The sequence below is a fragment of the Sceloporus occidentalis genome, unplaced genomic scaffold (genome assembly GCF_023333645.1).
Source record: "Sceloporus occidentalis isolate IW3139 unplaced genomic scaffold, rSceOcc1.0.p SCAF_1, whole genome shotgun sequence".
Taxonomy (NCBI): domain Eukaryota; kingdom Metazoa; phylum Chordata; class Lepidosauria; order Squamata; family Phrynosomatidae; genus Sceloporus; species Sceloporus occidentalis.
The window spans coordinates 308,092,272-308,115,011 of NW_028316981.1; the positions used below are offsets into that span (position 1 = coordinate 308,092,272).

General features: G+C 41.3%; 2 protein-coding genes across 6 annotated transcripts in view; one reads left to right on the forward strand and one right to left on the reverse strand.

The window, feature by feature from the left end:
• Positions 1 to 22,740, forward strand: part of LOC149324212 (E3 SUMO-protein ligase PIAS2) — a 75,816-nt gene that overhangs the window by 51,806 nt on the left and 1,270 nt on the right. For 2 of the 5 annotated variants that reach the window (XM_089497748.1, XM_089497723.1), the window contains one exon: positions 61 to 2,530. In XM_089497748.1, coding sequence (XP_089353874.1) covers positions 61 to 249 — 189 coding nt within the window. In that variant the 3' untranslated portion in view covers positions 250 to 2,530. Of the gene's footprint in view, positions 1 to 60; positions 2,531 to 22,117; positions 22,155 to 22,740 lie in introns of those variants that run through there. The other 3 variants (XM_089497739.1, XM_089497717.1, XM_089497731.1) reach the window with 3 other exon arrangements.
• LOC149324213 (elongation factor 2-like) overlaps positions 2,545 to 22,740 on the reverse strand; it is a 32,064-nt gene continuing 11,868 nt past the window's right edge. Inside the window, exons 5-15 of the mRNA XM_089497705.1 lie at positions 22,267 to 22,448; positions 21,757 to 21,862; positions 20,358 to 20,471; positions 19,984 to 20,122; positions 11,615 to 11,810; positions 11,056 to 11,314; positions 8,541 to 8,648; positions 7,106 to 7,459; positions 6,060 to 6,242; positions 4,345 to 4,477; positions 2,545 to 2,924 (exon numbers count right to left, since the gene is read on the reverse strand). Coding sequence (XP_089353831.1) covers positions 2,731 to 2,924; positions 4,345 to 4,477; positions 6,060 to 6,242; positions 7,106 to 7,459; positions 8,541 to 8,648; positions 11,056 to 11,314; positions 11,615 to 11,810; positions 19,984 to 20,122; positions 20,358 to 20,471; positions 21,757 to 21,862; positions 22,267 to 22,448 — 1,968 coding nt within the window. The 3' untranslated portion in view covers positions 2,545 to 2,730. The remainder of the gene's footprint in view (positions 2,925 to 4,344; positions 4,478 to 6,059; positions 6,243 to 7,105; positions 7,460 to 8,540; positions 8,649 to 11,055; positions 11,315 to 11,614; positions 11,811 to 19,983; positions 20,123 to 20,357; positions 20,472 to 21,756; positions 21,863 to 22,266; positions 22,449 to 22,740) is intronic.

Sequence of the window (22,740 nt, forward strand, 5' to 3'; positions counted from 1 at the left end):
TGCTTTTTCCCCTTATGCACCTAGTCTCTCTTCCTTATCTGCATCATTGTTTGTTTCAAGCAGTACTGTGCTCCTATGTTTTTGGATAGTCTCACCTCGACATTGCCAACAAGCACCACCCCCGGCAACATCATCACCTCTACCAGCCACCACGAGAGCAGCACTCGCGTTAGTTCCTCAGGCCGCAGTGAGACAGCAGTCATCACCAGCAGCGGAAGCAGCATTCCCGACATCATCTCCCTGGACTGAAAACTAGCACAATCAGCTAGTCTGGAATGGCACAGAGCTGCTCTTTTTGCATGTGTTAATCCATGGACCATCCATTGCTTAGACTTACATTTTTGAGTATTTATTGAAGGAAAAAAGAAAGAGCTTTGAATTCTGTTACCCTCTAATGTGGATCAACGAGCCCCACCAGAAGAAGAAAACTGACTGGAAGGATGGTGTATATATTTTATGACATCTTGAGGGTTTTTCTTCTCTTTACTTGGAAAAAATATGATTTATTTTTAATCAAGTTTGCCCTCCAAGCTTGCAGTGAAGAAAACTGACACAGCTTTTGCTGTGTGAATTCCAGAATGGATTCCCCGTATGAATCTTAATTTTGTTACATTTAGCAATAATATAAAAACATTTTAATAAATATATAAAAGCACTTAATCTGGAATGACAGAAGCCTTTGTTTATCCCAGATGTAAGGACAGGAGAATCACGTATATTTGAATTTTTGACCTTTTGCTGAGGCCTGGAATAAACGTTTGGTGGAGAGGTTGGAGCTTTGTGAAATAACAGTTGCATAACTATGTGCTTGCCTTTCCCCCCATCACATCACCATCTTTTTCGCAGATGTGGACTTTTTTGGATTTTGAAGATCATGCTGCTTTGACTGTTAAATTTCAAATGCAAAAAAAAAAAAAAAAATTGCAAGGATTTGGGGGTTGTGGGGAAGAAGAATGCTATGCAAACTCATCCATGTGGCTATGTTTATAAAAATGTGAAAAGCTAGCAACTAGCTTTTCAGGACAAGCATTGCCCTTTCTCCTTGGAAGAAGGAAAAGTCCCGCAAAATGCCCAGAAATCAGATTTGAGTTTCAACTTATGCTTCTGCTGAGTTACCTTGTATTTGTGCTAGATTTTGTGTCTCCAAAACAATTGCAGACATTATGAGAGTGGAAACTGTTCTCAAAACTGCACAACGAATATCACTTGAATACGCTGCTGCTAGGAAGATTTTTTTTCTCTCCCTCTAGATTATGTGTGAGAAATGTATAACTATATAGATGAAGCAGAATCTCACACTAAGTTCTTTAATCTTTAGTTGGGGGGGCACAACTGAAGAGGCAAATGAATGCCTTGATCACTATGGGTGCAAACTGTTTTCTTTTTTCATAGCCGAACCTGAGAACTATCAAGTACAAACATGTATGCCTGGTGCACTGTTAAAACCTTCACTGTGGAAGGTTACATACAAAGCAGAAGAGCACTATCTGGGCTTGCATGTTCTCTGGGAGGAACTCACAATATACACTATTTAATGCTGCATATACATACAGCCATACTGGCAGTTAGGATGGAACTCATGTGGACCATCCCTCCATTAGAGCCCGTGATCCTTCAAATCGTAGAATCATAGTTAGAAGAGACAACAAAGACTGCTGTACTTTTCAGTGGTTACACAAAATATTTTACTAGTGTAGCAAGGATTGCAAAAGCTGGGTACCCTATAGTTCCTTCCTATATCTTGGTAAAAGATAAGCATGAGCCATAATGTGGAAAGGCTAACCTTGCTGTTTCTTATAGCAGGCTCGTCTCTCCTTAATCCTCCCCATTTGAAAATTTTGGCAACTCATTTTTACTGTTTGCATTTATGTCCCTATGTAACCAAAACTTCAGTACAGTATTGGTCTTTAGCTATTATAGGCAAGTCTTGTTTTATGAACCATGCATAAGAGATGCCTAAATGACTGCCAGTATGGTTTTCCTTTTTCTCATATGACCACCAACCTAAACCAGTAGGTTAGCTCCTGTGATGGGTTTTGCATTGCTTCTCGTTTCCATGTGTGCAGATTTTGTACCAATTAAAATAACCTGGTATCTTTGAGCTTTCTTAAAGCGATATGTTTTGCTAGTTGGTTTCAGTTCTTATGTTCTCTCCCCCACATCCTGTGACTCACCGTGTAACCAGAGAATTTGTGTTGCAGTTCTGCAGACACTAGGAAGTGACAGATTTACTATATCAGGGGATCTCATCTCTTATTCTTTTCCACCATATCTGAAATGTACCTTTTGGAAACAATCGATTCTAACCATATTCTTATACTAGTTGACAGAAATTAATGCTTGCAAAATATAGGATTCAATTTGCAAGAATATTTTCCAGCTGTAGTGCTTATCATGTGTTAAACAAGTGGCAGTAAATATTGGATAAATGAACAATTTTAGAGACCATTTGATTTCCATAAATGGAACCTGATTTCATATGTTGGATGGTACTTATAATCAAGTGAAGCAGCCTGATTATAGAGTAGACAGAATCCCACCAGATAAGCTGTTCAACAACACATTTATTTCTCACTAGGTGAACATGACATAATTGCTAGATGCTGGTTTGTGTTTTGTTCAGCTTTGTATGTTCTGTTTTCCCACTTCTCTCCTGGCTTTGTGAAGCAATCCAATTCCATGATGAAGTTGGGGTGCTGTAATAATTCCCTCACCTCAATGAGGCTGCTGTTATAATTTGTCTAGGAAGTTGTCCAGAGGTGGAATACCTTCCTTCAAGCCTTTACGTTTGCGTGTTTCAGCCACAACTTGGAAAGGACGTGAATTGGCATCATAAGGGTCTCCAGGCAAAACCTGCCAGTGATCAAAAACGCACTGTGGGAAAGCCTGACCGCCTGTATTGGATCTCAAATCAGCAGTAAAACCTAGTGCCAGAAAAGAAAACAGTTACAGAAGTTATAATACTACATGTAGTTATGTCAAATAAGGCTTTTGTTCAAGCAGGTTATCACCCAGCCATTTTTACCTTAATAGTAATAACTCAAAGGTAAAACTCTTTCAAGGCAGTGAAATTCCACTTTCCCATCAGCCTAATATAATTTCTTAGATTTCTTGCACACCTCTCTTCCTCACTTGCAGCTTTTAAAATTTAATGCAACCACACTCTTCTTCACTGGTCTCTGCTGCTTAGCACTGTTTCTAAAACCAGCCACTTCTATGGTACCACTAATCACAAACTTTTTATCCTTGGGATCCCCTTCACATGCGGACGTTACCCACCCCCCCCCCCAGACATAGAATAAGAATAAAAATATTTTGTTTATTTAGTGTGTGTATTTTCGTTTGCACATTCATGTATATTTGTATTTTAACATTTTTCAAAGAAATAACATTCTTCAAATTAGAAAATTTTATTTCAGTAAAATTTACACATAAAAAAATTTGGGAAGAGGAAGGATGAGAGCCCACTGCTGCTCTAGTCCCATCACTTTATTTGCTTGCATCTCATATTTCCAATTTTATTACTGTAATAGAGCTATGTTTTCAGCTCTTCTCACTCATTCTCCTTCTTGGGATGAACATTATTTAACTGAGACATCCTACCACTTTGTTTTTAAAGCTATTAATGACTGTTTTCACAGGCATAAGTAAAACAATTTACCTTTTCACAGATGGCAAACTTGTAAATAAGTATACTCTATTTCTTCTCAAAAAGTATTCAAGTCTTAACTACAGTTGTTCCTCTCTACTAGATCACCTTTAAGACATGTAGAATCTGAACTAATTCTCATAATAGAGCAGAGGGAAGGAACCTCTGGCCCTCCAGATGATTTTGCACTATAACTGCATATTCTTGTCCATTTTGACTCTGTCTACTGAAAACCGAAATCCAAAACATCTGAAGCGTCAAAAGTTTCACCATTCCAATACTGTAATGTCGAAAGACAAGAGCCAGTAAAGGGTTATTGTGTACATCTGACAATCTGCTGCTAAACTTATCACTACCTTAAGCCCTACTGTTCTTTCATTGGAAGAGGAAGGGAAGAAAGAGTACAGGTGTGAACCACCTCTAGCAAAATGTCTCCTGACAAAAGATGACCTTCAATTGCCATAAAAAAGCTTTAAAATGGTTCAAGAGGTGGCTATGCATGAAGTAATAAAACAAGCATGCAGTGCCTATTGGCCATATCAGTTTGCCCTAGAATGGCGATTGCTAGATTGTAGCCAATGAACAAATCCTCTCCTAAGGAAGGAAACAATTGAGAATTAATGTTCAGATTAGAGAAAGACATCCTGATACTTAATAAGGAATACAGGACCATCAAATCTATCCAAAACTCTTACCAAAAGACTCATTGACAGGCAGGTATGCTTTGACCACAAACATTGGTGTTCCAGCTACTTGGGACTCTTCAAAAACATGACCACGTTTTCGATTCAGTACACCATAGATGCCTCCAACCACTTGCTCTGGACACTGGAGGAGGCAAAACAAAACAAAAACACCTGCTCAAGTTTTTTGAAGTAAGTCCACCATAGTTCAATTTATCTTCCAACCAACTCTTCAATGACACCAATTTTCATGTGGTTATGTTTTTGAATGTTGTGGTGCCACATTAGGGAACACATGAACATTGTTATTAATATACAGTAGCTAGAATCTTCCTGGTGGACTATCCTAATGGCTGGTCTTTTTCCAGGATACACAGATAGGGGAATGTCTGATGTCCTTCACAACCACCATGGCCATAGCATTTTTCCTCCATCCGCCACTGGCACAGTGACCCATTACATATCCAGTAACATCATCTAAAATAAATACATCATTTTTTTAGTCTCTAGAATAGTTGCGAGTGAAATATGTATCAAATGTATAACACACATCCCCTCTTGCACTGCAGAGGTCTTGCCAAAATAGGTGATGGTGAAGAAAGTATCCCCATGTTTAGTAACTAGAAGAAGTGATGGGTAAGGCAGTCAGTTGGCATTTCCAAAGCGCTAAAGCTCACAGCAACCAAGGCAGGAAGTGGGAAGGAGACATTACTATGCCTCAGTGTGGCAGACCTTTGTTCCCCTAAAGATCACCCCAACTGCACTAGGTACGCCAGATCCAGGTTTACATAGCTGGCAGGCCTGATCCAGTGGAACAAAAGACATCTCAGTAACACTTATTTCACAGCTTAGTACTAGAGCTCCCCATATAAGTAACAGGCATCCAGGCTGTTGCAATGCCCAAGAGGTGGAGATGTTTCCAGCTAGCAGACCTGAGAGTTGGAATTGTTAAGAAATTACCTAAAAGAGTCTGAGAAAGGAGATAATCCTTAAAAGATACCGTATTTTCCAGTGTATAAGATGACCGGGCGTATACGGCGACCCCCAACTTTTTAAATAAAAATATAGTTTAGCATATACTCAACGTATAAGGCTACCCCTCCTCCTGAGAAGCTGGCAGCTGGCTGTGCATGTGCGCGCCAACGTCTAAGGGGCCTCCGAAGGGGCTCAACCCGGTGTATAAGACGGCCCCCAACTTATGACCCAATTTTCAAGGGTCAAAAAGTCGACTTATACGCCGGAAAATACGGTACTTCAAGCATTGTTGGCAGATATGACCATTTTAACCTAGGTGTCCTAAGCGTAATGCACTACCGCACAAGATAGACAATGGACTGGGATATCAAACAATGCCTCCTTTTCCTTGTTGTAGAGTTCTTCCATACTTGCAACAGCATACTGAAGTACATGAAGGACTGGTGAGTGTCAAAATAAACACAAGCACTGCAGAAGATGATGGAAGTAGTTTTTGGAACCAGTGCCTCCCCTCACAGAAAATCACGATATCTTAATGAAAACCAATCATCTGAGAGCAAGTTGTTGCTTCAAGGCTGACAGGCATTTCCTTGAAACCAATTTATACTACTATTGCTCTAATCCCACTGGACAGCAATGGACCCAAGTTCACTGTGATGATGAAATCCAAGGATAGAGAATGTTCCTCTTCATTCTGCCCTTATATCACATAATGCATCTGCTTGCTTTGGAAGCTGATGCCAGAGGCATACCTGAATCTCTACCAGATAGATGGGCTCCATCAGTCGGGGCTGGGCAGTCAAAGCAGAGGCATACAAGACCCGCCTGGCAGTTGGGATGATTTGCCCACCACCTCGATGGATAGCATCTGCATGAAGAGTAACATCATGGATGTCGAAGCGAACCCCCCGCATGTTCTCCTCACACAAAACACCCTGCAAAACAAACAAACAAAAAACAGCAGGTGAAAACGAAAACTACGCTTCTGACACTATATAACACTGCAACATATGAAAGCTATTAAAGTTCACCTGGCAAGAAAATGTAATTGTGCTGCTAGGTTAAAATTACTACTTATGTTGAAAAAGAACTAACAAAGAAAAAAGGCATTATATGTAACTTTCAAGAAAGGGAGTATTTCTGTTACTACATAGTCTTCATAAAACACCTACTAGTAACGCAATTAAAGGGACTTGCAGATGGAGCTCCAGAGGCCAAAATTTAATTCATGTGTTAGAACATATATTTTTTTAAAGTGCAGATTGGTGTTGTGTACCTTCAAGCTGTTTCCAATTTCCTACAAGTATAAGGGGAACCTATCATGGGGTTTTCTTGGCATAATTTATTCAGAGAGACTTTGCTTTAGCATTCCTCTGAAGTTGAGAGTGTGTGACTTGCCAAGATCATCCAGTGAGTTTCCATGGCCAAGTGGGGATTCAAACCCTGCTCTCCTGGATCACAGTCCAACACTTAAACCGCTACACCATGCTGGCTCCATGCTGGCTCTCTGCAGATGAATGTTACCAATGGGAAAAATACAAAACCAAGTATGTGGAGGAACACATGACCCTCCAAATAATGGACAGCAGCAGTCATCAGCCCTTGAAGGAAGGAAGGCCACATGCTGTCCACCCTTTACTAACTCAAGAAACTGTCTTACACCATTCAGATCCATCAAGACCAATACTAGCTGTTTAGAACATCAAGTTCTGATGCTTTTAAAAAAGCGAATCAAGAGGATTGTGAATTGCAGAACATTTCCACATTTGTCTTTGAGGCAATTTTGTGGCATGCCTACCTCTTTGGTTGCCCACTGGAATCCAGCCACCACACTGTCTTTGATTTCATTGAGATATTGGACACCTTTGGTGATATCAACCAAAATATTGGGACCTGTCCCATCAGGTCCAAAGCACCAGATCTTTCTTGCTTCAGAGACATCCCACTCGTATTTCTCAGCCAGATATCGAGCGCGCTGCTTTAGCTCTTGGCGGGAGCTGACATCACCTTTATCTATATCTTCGGCCAAGCCCTCAGGGAAGGGACGGGCTTTCATGTACAAGCGGTTGTGTTTGTTGGGGGACTTGGACAAGCACATTTGATTAGACTCTTCACAGACTGTCTCCCGATAAGATACTACTGGATCAGATTTCTGCAAAATACAAACACAACCTCAGTAAAAAAAATAAAAAATACCCAGTTTAGTCTGCATAAATTACTGCTGTATGATGAGACCAAACTCTGTTCCCAGTTTCAGTTTTGAAAATCAGATGGGAACATGCCGCACCCATTCTACACATCCCTACTGCATATATGTTTTTAAGAAAATCAAAATCCTTCTAAAAAGCAGGCCTTCATGGCATGTGCACACAGCCCTTGTTGTGAGTGGGTACTTCACACATCAGCTTGCATATAACTACCAGACATCCCCAGCATTTTGTTGAAACTGTTATGTTTGAAGGCTTAATTTCTAGCAGAAGAGTGGTAACTATGCCACTCCAGTGTTTTTTGTTTGTTTTTGAGACTGCAGCTTCTGTAATTCCCAACTACTAGCTATGCCGGCTATAAGGGAACTATAGACCAAAAATATTTGGACAGCCAATTACCCATCCATGTTATCCCTTGCAAAAAAACAAGCAAACAGAAAGTCACCAAATTCACCCCATCTGTATTTTGAAAGCTGATTTAATTACAGTCGGGCCTTGTTATACACGGATTTTTTATACACGGATTCAAGCATACATGGTTTGAAAATGTTCAAAACAAGTATACATTTCAAATATCAAACCTTGATTTTCCATTTTTATAAGGGACACCATTTTGTTTTGTCATTATATTTAATAGGACTTGAGCATCCACGGATTTTGTTATACACAGGGGATCTTGGAACCAAACCCCAGCATATAACAAGGGTCCACTGTATATGCATGGATGATATGTAAAGGATCAACATGAAGGTGATCAATTTTCATAATTTATCCCTTTAAAATACAGTCTGCCGTCCGCCGATTTAACCCTCCGTGGTCGGCAAGCTCCTGCTTTTGTTCATGGCGGCGTGTGCATATGCCACACCATTATTAAAATGAATGGGACTTGAGCATGTGTGGATTTTTATATCGGGGGACAGGACAGATCCCCCATGAATACGGAGGTCAGACGCTGGCATGTTGTAATCTTTGAAGACTCATTATACATGCTCCAAATCTTCTGCCACAGTAATCCCTTTTGTGTACCTTGATTGGAATACAAGCATGGTCCTCTTCCAGATCTTTGAGGCAAATCTCCAGATGCAGCTCACCAGCACCAGCAATTATATGCTCCCCAGATTCCTCAATGATACACTACAGAACAGAAAAAGCTGGTTATGCAGTTGTTCTCATTTTATCAAATAACACTACAAAAAAACCGGTAGCATTTGCATGATGTACAGCATGAGACATTATTCCTAAAACCTTTTTAAAATGTTTGCACTGAAATCACAAAGACATTCCGTGTCCTTTTTTGGCTATGGTGTGCCTTTGATTCATGAATGCCAAACAATACCTACCTGTGAATTGCAGAGTACTGCTGTGTGAAATTACAGTTCTAACAATTATGTCATATTCCATGGCTTATGTATTAAAAACTAAAGCTACAGTTCTAAGATAGTCATCAGAAACCAGAATAAGAAGCAAATAATCTTTAACATTGAAAACAAACGTTTTTTTCTTCAAACTACAGGAAAAGGGATTACACTGAAACAGGAAGACATTCCTGACAAGTAAGAGCTGTTTGACAATAGAACACACTCCCTCAGAGTATGGTGGAATCTCCTTCTTTGGAGGCCTTTAAGCAGATAGCTGGCCATCTGTCAGGAGTGCTTTGATTGTGTCTTCCTGCATAGCAGGGGGTTGGACTGGATGGCCCTTGAGGTCTCTTCCAAGTCAGTGATTCTAATTTACACAATGCAAGAGTGAGGCTTAAAATTAAGACCCAGATAAATGCTTGGGAGAGATAACATATTTCACCTAGAAAAAATGTCTTTAAATAAAAAAGTCCCATTTTGGGATTTAGAAAATTCTAACTGTACAAAGTCTCTGTAGGAACAACTTTCACATGGACAAGACGTACAGCTTTTTGTACAGCTTCTACATCGTAGAATTAACATACAGTGGAATCTCGCCTTACGCAGGGATCCGTTCTGGACCCCCCCCCCCAACCCTAAGGCGAATTCTGCCTATGCTAGAGACCCATTATAGTGAAGGGGGCTTGTGCACATGTGGTGGCCGTACACGCCTTTGAAATTATTACAGCACGGCTTCCACATAAGCCAGAAGCCATGTACTGAGTGGGCACGCTGTACTTAGAAATCCCAACAAGCCATGGTTGTTGTAATTAGAATTAAATTGCAGCAAGCCTTTTCTTTGTTTATGAGAGGACACTCTGGTTAGTACAGACCATCTTGGTTTAATATTCTAGCATGAACATTAACTGTAAAAGCCATTTTATAGTATACCATTTTGAATTTTAAAAAAGGCATATTGCAAACCATGTCTAGAAGCTTTACCTTTTCATATAAACCCAATGTTGCTACATTCTTATAATGTTAAACTGAGCTATCCAAATGTTTTAGGCATATAACGCCCAGTAGTTCTAGCCAGAATAGATACCAAACTTTCCACTTAAAGTTTTTGAAATACTGCTTTTAAGGGAAAGTAAATTAAATTACTGCTTTCAGTACCTTCTGGCTTCAAGACAGCTGCCTCTTTATAGTCAGGATATCTGATGTGAAAATTGTTTGCAACTAAGTAATTTTTGAATATGTTTATTTATTCTACACAAAGCAAGAGAAGATCATTTGTAAATTATTTACTCCTTTTATATTCCCTCATCCTGCCTTGCTAGAACTTAAGCTGATATTTATGAGGTTCCCAGGTGGTTTCCTGTTCAGGGACAGACCAGGCCCAGACTTGCTTTGACAGGATCACTGGATCTTTTCTCCTCAGACTTTACTGTGAAAAAATCAGTATGGCAATAAATCTTTCCTGTTTACATTCATTTTTGCATCATTCAGCTGAGTGGTACAATCTTCCCTGCAATTGCAGTGCTTCTTCATGCCACCTTGCCCTACATCAACCAATTAATAAAATATGTAATTAGGTGTGATGGCTGGTGTTTAGTTGGTGTTTTGCACACATGTAAGCTCCCTTAAACATACGTTATTATTTTTAGGAGAATGGTACAACATCCACTTTCAGTTCACAATTGTGTGAATGGAGTTCTGCAAGTGTAATTGTTACACATGAAGCTGTGTATTCTTAGATGAGGCATAACTACTCATTAGTGCCTTCAATGTTCTATTTGATTCAATGGGACAGTGAAAAGTACATTTGCAGATATACTTGGTTGCTCAAAGCCCAACCACAACTTAATTACATGAATGCAAATTTACACTAGGCAAGTATGATATAAACTCTCAGAATGTAATTTTCTCTCCACTTCCATTTTTACAAAGAGGCACAGATTCAGTTTCCAGCTGGATGGAACTGAGTGGCTCAGTTAACAGTATGGACTGACTACAAATTGTAAGGGCTAAATTGTTTTGTTGGAGATTCCTAACCAAGTTCTGGACAAGCATATAGCTGCTTAAGTTAAGTGGCATATCTGCAAATAGTATTTGGGGGGGGGGGGGGGAACAGATAAACTTTCACTTTCAACAAAGCTCCACTGCAAACCAATCATTCTAGGTCACAAACGTATAACACTCACCTGGACCATAGGGTCAGACTTGGCGAGACGCTTTAGACCTTCCACTAGTTTGGGTAGGTCGGCAGGGTTTTTTGCTTCAACAGCAACACGCACCACTGGGCTAACACTAAATTTCATCACTCTCATGTTGTGGGCATGTTCAAAGGTGGTAATAGTGCCCGTCTTCACCAAAAACTGGTCAACACCAACTAGACCAACAATGTTGCCACAAGGTACATCCTCAATGGGCTCAACATAACGACCCATCATCAAGATGGTTCTACAAAGACAGAGGATGGGTAACAATCCTTGAATATCTATTGTATCATTGAAACTTTGTTCAAAATCAACTGTTTCACTATCATTATCTTTAATGGAAGATCACAACTTTGAGTTACTAAATTTCTACTTGATATTCTCCCACATTAAAAAAAAGGGCAGGGGAGAAAAGTCTTGTAAAAATGAAATACAGTGCCTCCTATTATCAGGTCTCTCCCCATCCTTCATAAAGCCGAAGGTGTTTCATAACATTGTATGTTGCGTGCATTTCCAAAAGGAGAAAAGCCATCACCATCCCTACCTCTGAATGGGCTTCAGATAGAGATCTTCCTTTTTCCCTGGGGTATAGTTTGGTCCCATTATTCGCACTTTCTGGCCTGTAGAAACAATGCCAGAGAAGACCCGCCCAAAGGCATAGAAACGCCCTTTGTCGGATGTGGGGACCATTTTGGAGATGTACATCATGAGAGGGCCCTTTGGATCACAGTTCTTAACACCTGCAACAAATCAAAGAATAAAAGGTAAGGCTTAGATAGTTCTTGAAATTGAGCTGAAACAGCACACTGGAATTTAATATTTTTAAAAGTAAGAAATTATTTATGGAGGGAAATTCCTCTTATCAATGAGCAACAGAAGATTATCTTAGAACATCTGTCCAAATGGGAAAATGAAATGAAATGTTTGCATATTTGCTTATGGTGGAGTAACAGCTGGGGATTGTTGTGCAGTTATGCCTTTTTAAAGCTATGGATACCAACAGATCTCATTTCCTCAGATTCCCTTTTATTTTCTGTAATGTTTTCATTTTGAATCTCATAAACTCACATATTTGAGTTTAACTACTCACGTAGTTGAGATTCAGTACTGGACAGTAAGTGCCACTGTTTTGGGCACAGTTAAAAATGGTATCTGTTGTTCAGTCTTCTGTCGAATAAAATGTTACCTGAAGTTACTACCTGAAGCACTCCTTGAGCCATTATTATAGTTGTCCACAACTGACCGAACATCATCACCTTCCTCCTACAGTTGGAATCTTTGGTCAATACTGAGTTCTACTCCACTTTGTGGTAGAACTTTTTTTCTTTGATTCTGTCTTAAAGACATTTGCTGTTGTAGCATTGTCATAACCTTGTCTAAGGCATTTTCCATAAATAATAGTTCTCCTTTAAATTGAACAAATTATTTGTTGATTTTTGGTCCACTTCCCAGTGCCATAACCATAGAAAACTTCAAGAGATTAACAGTACATTTATGTTCCATGCTGTAAATGCTGCCGAATCATGTCCAGCATCTGCCGTATACTGTCTTACTTGGCAGGACCTTCGTAGTGCTTTAACAATGTTACACTCCCATTTCTTGAGTCCATACTACCACTGCCTGTGCAAACATTGATGCAGCTATGAAAGTTTGTATAGCTGTGGCTGATGCCTCGTGAGCATTTCTAAGGGCTAAATCAGCCCTTCATTCATCTGCTTCCTTCAATGTTGTGTTGCCTTCATGTGGAACTATAGCTCTCAAAACAGGCCCATCAGCCAGAGGAACTCTTAGAAGTTCCATATCATTTTGCTGAAATGAATACAATTTCTGAAGTAACCTACATATTTCTTTGTTTGCAGTGATGTTTTCCATTCTAGCTCAAATCAATTCTGTGAATAAATCTGGCATTTGTGTAACTTTACCTTAAGACACTTGTTTCTGTATGACTGTTGCTCTTTTCTTATTCTTTGCTCCCTTAATGTTTATAATACGCTTTTTAGTAAGCTTTTAAATTTCTCAGTCTGAAATAACTTTCATTATCTTCCTCTGGCTCTGAAGAGTCGTAGGTATCCACTTTTTCTTGTTCTAAAACATCATTTCCTAACTCCTCATGCTTAGACTCACAATCATCCTTCTCTATTTGTCTGGTTTTCCTTGCATGCTGCCTTGGCTGCATGTCTTTCATGTATTCAGTATATTCATTAACAATTTTTTAAAAATTACTCTACCAGTTTTTGTTCCACTCACAGTTGGCATTTGTGAAAACATTTCATAAAAGTAAATCATACATCTTCACCGTGGTCTCTGTGAATGCACAAATGGGTTATTCTGCAACTGTGCAGATAGCTTCAGAACCTTCTGAAATTGCTTGGGAAAACTTTTTGGCGTTAGCTCTGCCCATTCGTATATATACCCCTAATGTTCCCGCTCTTTTCCCTCAGTTTGTCTGCTGCGCTAGCAGCTTGAAGGAACTTCACTCTTAGAATCCTGTCTTTTTTCACTATACAGACTACTTCTAATGATCTGGCTTGGTACATCGGTCGCTTTGACTCGGACTGTCGTATGGATTTTCTTATTCTCAGCAGGCTGGCTCAGGTTGGGCCTTGGTTACGGTTGGAATACCCTTCCTGGCTATAGCTGCCTTTCCCGTCTCTTTTAAAAAATGTGTGCAGTGTGATGGGAAAATTACTGGCCAGGACACATGTTCCAGGTGCCTCTTGTGCTTGTCCAATTTCACCCATTGAGGTTTCAATCCATAGGTTCACAAGATTCAAGAGACTTGCCTTCAAGTGGCTCACTATCACCAAGTCCTACAAGCCACAGTTATGGTGTTGGTGCCTTTAAAGTCTCCGTCATCAAAGAAAACTGCTTCGTTGGAAGCAAGCCGCTCTGAGGCCTCTGCCACAAAAATGTGGCATCTTAAATCTGATCGGGACCGTGAAGCAAAGGAAAACCACTCTTCAAAGTGCAAACACTTAGATTCTGATGGGTCACCACACAAACATTCCTCAAAAAAGCACCAGGATTCTTCCCATGCTGAGGCAAGTGAGCGTGAAAAGAAGAAACGTTCTTCAGACTCAACACATAAACTGAAATGCTCTGAAAAATCTGCCTCCTCCATGGCTGCAATGGAGCCTCCACAGAAAAAGGTGCCTGCCCTGTCCAAGTCTTCTAGTTCCCCACAGATGTCCCCAGTGCCGTCTCTTCACACTGTTGAAGTAGATAATTGGTTCAGCCTAGGAGGGCGAGTTACATGCTTCTCTTGAGTTGCCTGCCCATCTGACTCCCTATTCCCCAGAGATGATGGCTACTTCGTCTTTTTCAGATCAAGACTGACCCTCGACCTCTCCTGAGTCCCAATACCACCTCAAGGATGTTGAGACCAACCATAGGTACTGAGAAGAAAGTGTCCCCCAACATTATACTGACTTGGTTTTTGATGATGAGACCAACCTCTTATTACGTCCCTCTGGACGTGCAAAATTGCTGACTAATTCAGGAGCTTTGTGGACAGGCTTGTGATTCTCCAGCCAAGTTACTGGTGTCTTATCCTGCTTCGATGTCTTGAGGTGCTCGCTCTCCCTTGCCTTATAAGTCTACCTCAAAGTCTGCAGTTGAGGACTATCCTCCGGTGCCAGCGCGTTGAGTAGTTACTTTCCCGGCCCTATCCAAGGTCTCCTTCGCAGCACTCTCTGGCCACGGTGGATGCAGCTTCCTCCTCCCCTGGGAGAGTTAGGTCTTGCTCTTCATTTCAGGCCTTGGTGATTCATGACAGCCTCCTCAACAGATGATGTCTGATCTTTTGCTGTGCAGTTGATTAGGATGGGCAACATTCTTAATATCGAGGTCTACCATACGGACTCTGGTGCGCTGGACCTGACTGATGAGCAGGTGCACTGCAAGGTCCTCACTCCAGCCTCTTCTTGGCTTCTTGCCCTCTATGGCCAAGATAGCCCAGCACTCATGGAATACTTCCGCCACAATCCCGCTTTACGCCATCAGATGCCATTGTAGAGGCCTTGCATCTCACTTACACACCAAAAACCTCTACTACCCATACCAATAAGGAAGGCAGAAAGATGGATGGGACAGCCAGGAAGTTCTATGTGGCAGCAGTTCTCCACCTGAAAGTGGCCAACTATGCTGCATGCATGGGGCATTATCAGCAGCATCTCTGGGAGTGAGTCCTGCCTCTGTTTGATGACCTACCAGATGAAAAGAGGAGGCTGGCTATGGCACTCCAGGCAGAAGCCCACTCCCCAGGGGCTCAGCAGATGACCTTGGCACAACATTCAACAGACTATGCTGCCAAGATTATCTCCGGCTCAGTGGCCCTTCTGTGCCATGCCTCAGACCTCACACATCAGACAAGAGCGGCGATCGAGGATATGCCCTTTGATGACACTGGCCTCTTCAACAAGGAGACAGACAAGAAGTTAGATTTTAAGAACAAGATGCACACCAGAGCCAAGAAATACATTATGTCTGCTTCTGCATCTTAGTCTGCTCCTTGCCGTCGGTACAGATAGCAAAGTTTCACCTATGCTCTGTATCAGTATCAACAATATCAGCTGGAACATCCTCACCAGCAATATCCATTGCAGTCCTCTTCCTTGTCTGGAGGATGGCATCTAGCCCATCCCCAGTACAAGCAGTCCTTCAGGAAGAAGGGTGCTGAACAAGGCAAGAAGAGGCTGTGATGTCCTGCTGCACACTTTGCCCCGTCACCACCTTTTGGGGATAGATTGGCTCCCTTTACCAACTCTTGGGCCAAAATAACTCTTGATTCTTGGGTCATTAACCTCATCTGCAGGGGCTATGTCCTCAAATTCGAAGAGTCCTCTCCAACCAGAATCATATGTATTACAACCCCCTCAGAACCTCTCAACGAAGTGAGTTCTCTTTTGGACAAAAGCGCTATCAAACCCATGGCTACCTCTTGGGTTCAGGCTCAAGAGTCTCTAAAAAGTCTCTAGAAAGGATGGGGGTATGTGGCCCATTTTGGATTTGCACCTTTTGAACTGCTTTATTTCCTACAAACAGTTTTGCATGGCAATGCTTTCTTCTATTCTTCCCTTTTTGCAGAAAGGGGACTGGTTTGCCACCCTCGACCTCAAGGATGCCTATTTTCACATAAGAATTCGTCAGGACCATCACAGGTTCCTTGCCTTCCCTGTCAGTGCTGACCAGTTTCAATTTTGAGTTCTCCCCTTTGGCCTCTCCACAGCTCTACGAGTGTTCACGAAGTGCATGGCAGTGGTGGCTGCATATTTTCGCCAACACGGTTTATCCGTCTTCCCCTACCTGGATGACTGGCTTTTCATAGCACATACTACTTCAGGATGTCGATTTCGCCTTGCCACTGTTAGATTAAACGAGATAAAATCCATTCTTTCTCCATCCCTGGAGGTCCATTTCATTGGGGCTATGCTCGACTCCAGAAGAGCCATAGCCTTCCTGCCCCAGGAAGATGCTGTATGCTTTTCCTCCATTCCCACTGACCAGCGTAATCACCAAGATGAGGACTGACCACTCCAATGTCATCCTCGTCACCCCATGGTGGCCAAGGTAACTGTGGTTTGCGCCATTTCTTCAGCTGTCTCAGAAAGAATACCTCCGACTACCATCCTGTCCCAACCTTCTCAACCACCCACAAGGGTCTGGTTCGGCACCCCAGACATTGAGACCTTCCGTCTCATGGCTTGGAGGATCTGTCCCTGACTACCCTCCCGAAGTCCATCCACAATGTCATGCTCGCAGCTCACAAGCCTTTCACCCAGAGGTCTTACAATCTGAAATGGCACAAGTTCCGGGCTTTCTTGACCGAGAAAGGACTTTCTCGATCTCAGGTATTTGTTAGGTCATTAACAGACACTCAGGTTTTTCACTTTCCTCACTGAAGGACTATCTTGCTGTAATCTGTGCTCACTTCCAAATCAATAACCATTCTTCTGTCTTCAAGGATGCGTTGGTCAAGAAATTCCTAAAAGGATACAACAACCTCCACCCTCCACCCTCGATCCCGACCTCAGCATGGAACCTTGAGCTAATTCTAATCTATTTATCTGGGAAGCCATTTGAACTTATGGCCACAACTGGTTTAACACTACTCACCTGGAAAACCACATTTCTCGAAGCCATTACCTCAGCTTGGCTTGCCAGCGAACTTATCAGCCAACCCTACCTTTGCTTTTGCAAGGACAAGGTTGTGCTCCATTCTGACATCACCTTTTTACCTAAAGTGGTCTCTTCCTTCTATCTGAGCCAGGACATCGTTTTACCTACTCTGGTGCTGAACCTGACTACTGATACTGAGTGTCACCTCCACACCCTTGATGACCAACAGGCATTTGCATTCTATTTGGATAGGACTTCAAATTAGAAACCATCTGAGAGACTTTGTTTGCTACTCGAATTCAAAGTTGGGACTCCCTGTAACCACCCAGTGGTTCTTGAACTGGGTGACTGCCACTATGCACCTTTGCTGTGAACTCTCTGGGAAAATTCCTTCAGCTCAAGTTCAAGCACACTCTACCAGGGAGGCAGCTACATCCTCCACTTTTCTCAGTGGTATGCCTTTGGATGATGTCTGCAATTGACCTTCATCTCACACTACTACCTGGACACCAACTGGTTTACACTGACGTTTGTCACATTGCATGTTTTCTATCTAATAGCTGCAATGCATGACCCATTCTTCAGTACTGTGTGCCTGCATGATATGCGGGCGCGCCTTACGCAGCTTTCAGCATATGCTGAAAGCCGCACTGGGAAAAGGAGCGGCGCGCCCCATAAGGGGTAATGGCATGTGTGCCCATGGTGTGCATGCACCGCCCGCCACTGCATGCACGAGCCCCATTCATTTAAATGGGGCTTGAGCATAGGCGGAATTTCCTTTATGCAAGGGTTCCGGAATGGATCCCCTGCGTAAAGGAAGGGCGGACTGTATTTCATTGCATGCCTTTATTGTTGGTTAATATAGTTTGGTATGTTGACATATGCTTTCTGTCACAACACTCTATACTCCTTTGACCAAAGCTAATCCACTTGTGTGCATTCACAGAGACCATGACAAAGAAGAACAAGTTTGTTTACCTGTAACTGTAGTTCTTTGAGTGGTCATCTGTGAATCTATACAAACTCCACCCATCCTCCCCCCAGAGTTGTGTCCTGCACGTTCCTTCAAATGCTGCTATGCAGTATCCTTGGAACTGGGGGAAAAGAGCAGGAACACTAGGGGTATATATACAGATAGGCAAAGCAACCACCCAAGTTTTCCGTAGCAATTCCGAAAGGTTCTGAAGCTATTTGTGCAGGCGCAAAATAACTCATTTGTGTGGATTCACAGGTGAGCACTCGAAGAACTACAGTTACGAGTAAGCAACCTGTCCATTCCAGTTTTTTTGTGTACATCAGGCACGTACCCAGTCTAATGCTATCCCAGTGCTATCTCACTCTGTACTGCCTCAATTGTCTTGTCTTAACTTATTCAGCCTGTCTGAGAAGCTCTTTTAGGTTGCTTTTCCATTCTCTATCTCCCAGCCACAGCTGGTGATAGTAGAGACATGCCTGTTTCCACTATTGTTAACTCCATCACCCTCGGCATGCTCTGCCTGGTCAAAATGGTGAAAAGGGCTTTTACTTGCCAGCTCTTCAAAGTGGTAGCCACATTCAAAATCTGGAGAAACTGCCATTACTGCTGTGTTTTGATCTGACCCATTAAGGTATTTTGAGCCATACTGTGAGGCAGTCTTATCTGCCTGCTTTTCTTTGCTGATTTTGAGGGGTTTTGTACATTTTCCTTAAGTTTTGGGCTGTACGTTCATCTGGCCTTTTTCCTGGCATTCACATTTTTCTGTCCTCATTTTCACTTTCACTAGAAGTTTCTTGTGCACTGATCTCAGGTTTTGAGCCATGCATCTGCCCACTCTCTTTCTTGGCATGTTTTACATTTTTCTGTTCTCATTTTCACTTTCACTAGTTTTTTTTTTTTTTGGTACATTTTTCTTGGGGTTTTAGCTATACATCTGTCCAGTCTCTTTCCTGGTTTCCTCGTTTTGTTTTGTTTTTTTGGTCACCTTTGCCATGCATATGAGCGGAGGTTGAGCCAGGCACCCACCTGGACTCTTTACCACTTTTATTTTCTATTATACTGTCCTCACCAGGTGTCTCCCCATCCCTCAGATTCTTTGCCTCCTTTGTTTCCTATTACACTGTCCTTGTTTTCTCTTTCGCTGGAGGACATAAATATTTTCAACTTGTTCTTGTGCTCCTCCCCAGAGACTCACTGGGCAGCAGTCATCTGAGTGGCTTTTATCATTTCCCGGCTTTCTTTGCCACTTTTATTACCAGGTTTGTGTCTCCCCATATTATTCCTATCTGCTTCCCTGTTTCCATCCATTTATTTTACTGCCTACAACTAATTTGCCAGAGAAGGGTTTGCCTCAGTCTGGTTGGCCAGGCAGGTAAAATAAAAATGACAGAGAAGAGGAGTGGCGTCTAAATGGAATAAACAGAAAAGAATGTTGAATCCTGCCTCATGGTTGGTGTGTGGGGTAAAACCCAAAGGTAGTGGATTGCTTCCCCTGCCAATCCAAGAATTCCTCCTAACAATCAGTGACATTGTGACAACATCTGCCCAAATTGGAAAATGAAATGAAATATTTGCATGTTTGCTTATGGTGGAGTAACAGCTGGGGACAGCTGTGAGTCTTACATCTTTACACTATCAAGATTCTATCCGAATCGTGATCTTTATGTTCTCAACAATGAGGAGGCCCATATCTGTCAAAGGAACACAGTATGACTAAGGAAAATACGGGAAATGTCTCAAACAGATGTAAACTAACAAGACTGAAATTCTCCAGTCAAGCCACCTTTTTTGCCTTGAAAGGTTGAACATTTGTGGCTTACCCATAGCTGCTTCATCATCAGGTGGTCCCTCATAAAGAAGTTCACAGCGATACTTCTGTGCAGTGACAGGGGAAGGCAGATGGATGGTAATCATCTGAAGTAAGGCATCTCCAGCAGGCAACCAGCGACGCATCACAGCCTAGAAAGGATACAATGAGTATCGTTCAGAAATCCTGACTGGGCTAGTAAGCTTTAGCTTCCTTGTTCATTTACTTTAAAAGGATGGCATTCTATTCTCCAGGAAGGAATCTTGGACGAACATACTCAGCTAGTCATGCCTCCAGTTAGCTCATCGTAGAACTTTCTGTATGCAAAGCGGGTGCTCTTAACCGGGTTGTTTTAAAAGAAACCTTATTCTTTCTCTTTGTAAGTACCTTGAGTAAAGGCTTCCCTTCCTTTTCTCGATCTTCAGCATCTAGCTTGATGTCCAGTTTCTCTATCAACTTTGATGCCTCTTCTTTCTTAAAATGCATAATGGCATCAAAGACCTGCATGATACAAGACTTATGTTAAAGAGGTGTTATTTGCCCAGATATCAAAAACAAAAAAAGCAAAGTTTAAGAATTAATCAGCCTACTGCCAAGAACTGAGTGGAAGTCAAATGAGCCAAATCTGCACTCACTTAGTAAGACCTTTCTGAATTCAATAGCACTGAATTCTAAGTGTACATGTACAGGATTCCACTGAACAAGCCAGTTTTCTTTATTTGTCCATTCACTTGAACAGTTATTTCATGAGGTAAACATGATCTGTGTCCAAACACTACATGTCAGAAGCCTCTTTATCTTACAGGATCTTCACATCCTTTTATTGGGTATGCTCACTGCCAATGATACCTAAGAGTTTTTGCATTTCCTACACCCTTCTAGCTTATGATACTATGGCCATGACATTTTGTCAAACTGCCTGGTCATAAAAGTCTGTTTTATGGCACATTAAATTCTAACCAGAACTACAACTTACCTTGAATCCAAGTGCTCCGATTTAACCACTTTGAGCTGCATAACTTGAAGCATTTAACTGAGTACTTTAAGTAAAGCATAAGAAGCCCATTAGTGGGTAATAACTGATTTGGGTTTTTCAGGTTGTGTGTATGTTTGTGCCTTGAAGTCACTTGCCAACGAATGGTGACCTTGTGAATTTTGTAGGTGGCGTTTGCCTGTTCATTCCTCTGAAATATAGGCTATAGCATCTGGTATTCACTGGCAGTCTCTCACCCAAGCACTAGGGCTGACCCTGCTGAGCTTCCAAGATCAGACAGGATCTTATGCCTTTAGGATATTTAGGCCCTTTGTGCTAAAAATTATAAATACAAAATGATGGCTGCTCCCATGCTCTGGAATTCTCTTCCATGGGAGCCTAAATTGACCCCTCCTCTTTTGCTGCCAAGTAAAAATGTTTTTATTCAGGCATTTTAAAATGATGGCAGGATGGCTTTTATATGAGGCAGGTGTTTTAGATTATGTTTTTAACTTTTGTATATTTATAATCTTAATTTTATACTGTCTTAACTGGGTTATTTTAATTGGTTTTTTAAAATTATTTTAAAGGTGTTTTTATCTTGTGAGCCACCTTGGGTCCCTTTTTGGGAGAAAGGCAGCATAAAAATGAAATGAAATAAATAAATGACTATTGCAATATTGATTCTATACCAATGTGTAAGCTACTCAATTCTTGAAAGTGCATATTTGGCCCAGTTCTCTTGACAGAAGAAGAAACAATTAACATGGAAGATTTACATGGTAATACTGGCTTGGTCAAACAGAGTTTTACCTTAAAAATGGGGTCCAGGATGAGTTGGCAGAATGTCCGTGGCAATTTCTTTCCATCAGCATTGGTTGCTGTTTTGCTGAATTTTCCATTTGCTGGGTCAAAGTATCTAAAAAAAAATGGAGAGTGTTTTATATGCTAAAACATGCAATGGAAATGGGCAGAAAAGTCATTGAGGCTAACTTATTTATTTGACGTTGAACTATTCATGTCAAGTAAAACCAGCTAATCCATACCATATCCCACTAACTGTTTTCACTGTCTTTCCAATTTACAGACCAAGAAAGAAACTGAATTTACACTAACAGTTGTCATATCTACAGACATCCTTCTAACACTTAACTATATTTTTTTACTATTACAGATATGTAACTCTAGAGGCATAACCCAAACCCATACAGGTAAGTATATTAAATGTTCAAATACAAATCAGTTTATTGTAAACACCTTGTTGTAAATACCTTGGTGACACCAAACAGAAGTAGAAATAGATATACATACATCCCTACTCACTTATCTCCCCACAGCTTCTTCATCATGTCTTCTACCTTCTTGGCCCGGTCAGCTGCTGTGAGCTGTGCCTTTTCCCCTTTGGCTGCAAATTTGGCTACATACATTTCAGCAAACTGTTTAAGAGTAAAAGCCCAACCATGCAGACCAGAGCCAAAGCCAACGGTTCCAATGACTGGGTCAATCTACAAAGAGAATGAGCACTGATTTATTGTAAGGGGTTTTATATGCAATCTTAAGCATATTTATTTGACAATATATTATGTGAAAACTGTGAAGCTTATACCAAAATGACTGAGTGGTCACTGTATTTCTTCAGTGGCCACCAAGCAGAAGAGCAAGGTAAATAATGCAAAGCATTATTACATAAATAAAATAAAGCCTGTGTTTCATCCCATCCACCACATTCAATTACTGAAATGGCAAGCCAAGTTTGAATATATTCAAAAATGTATTATAGCTTGCCCTTCAAAGCAC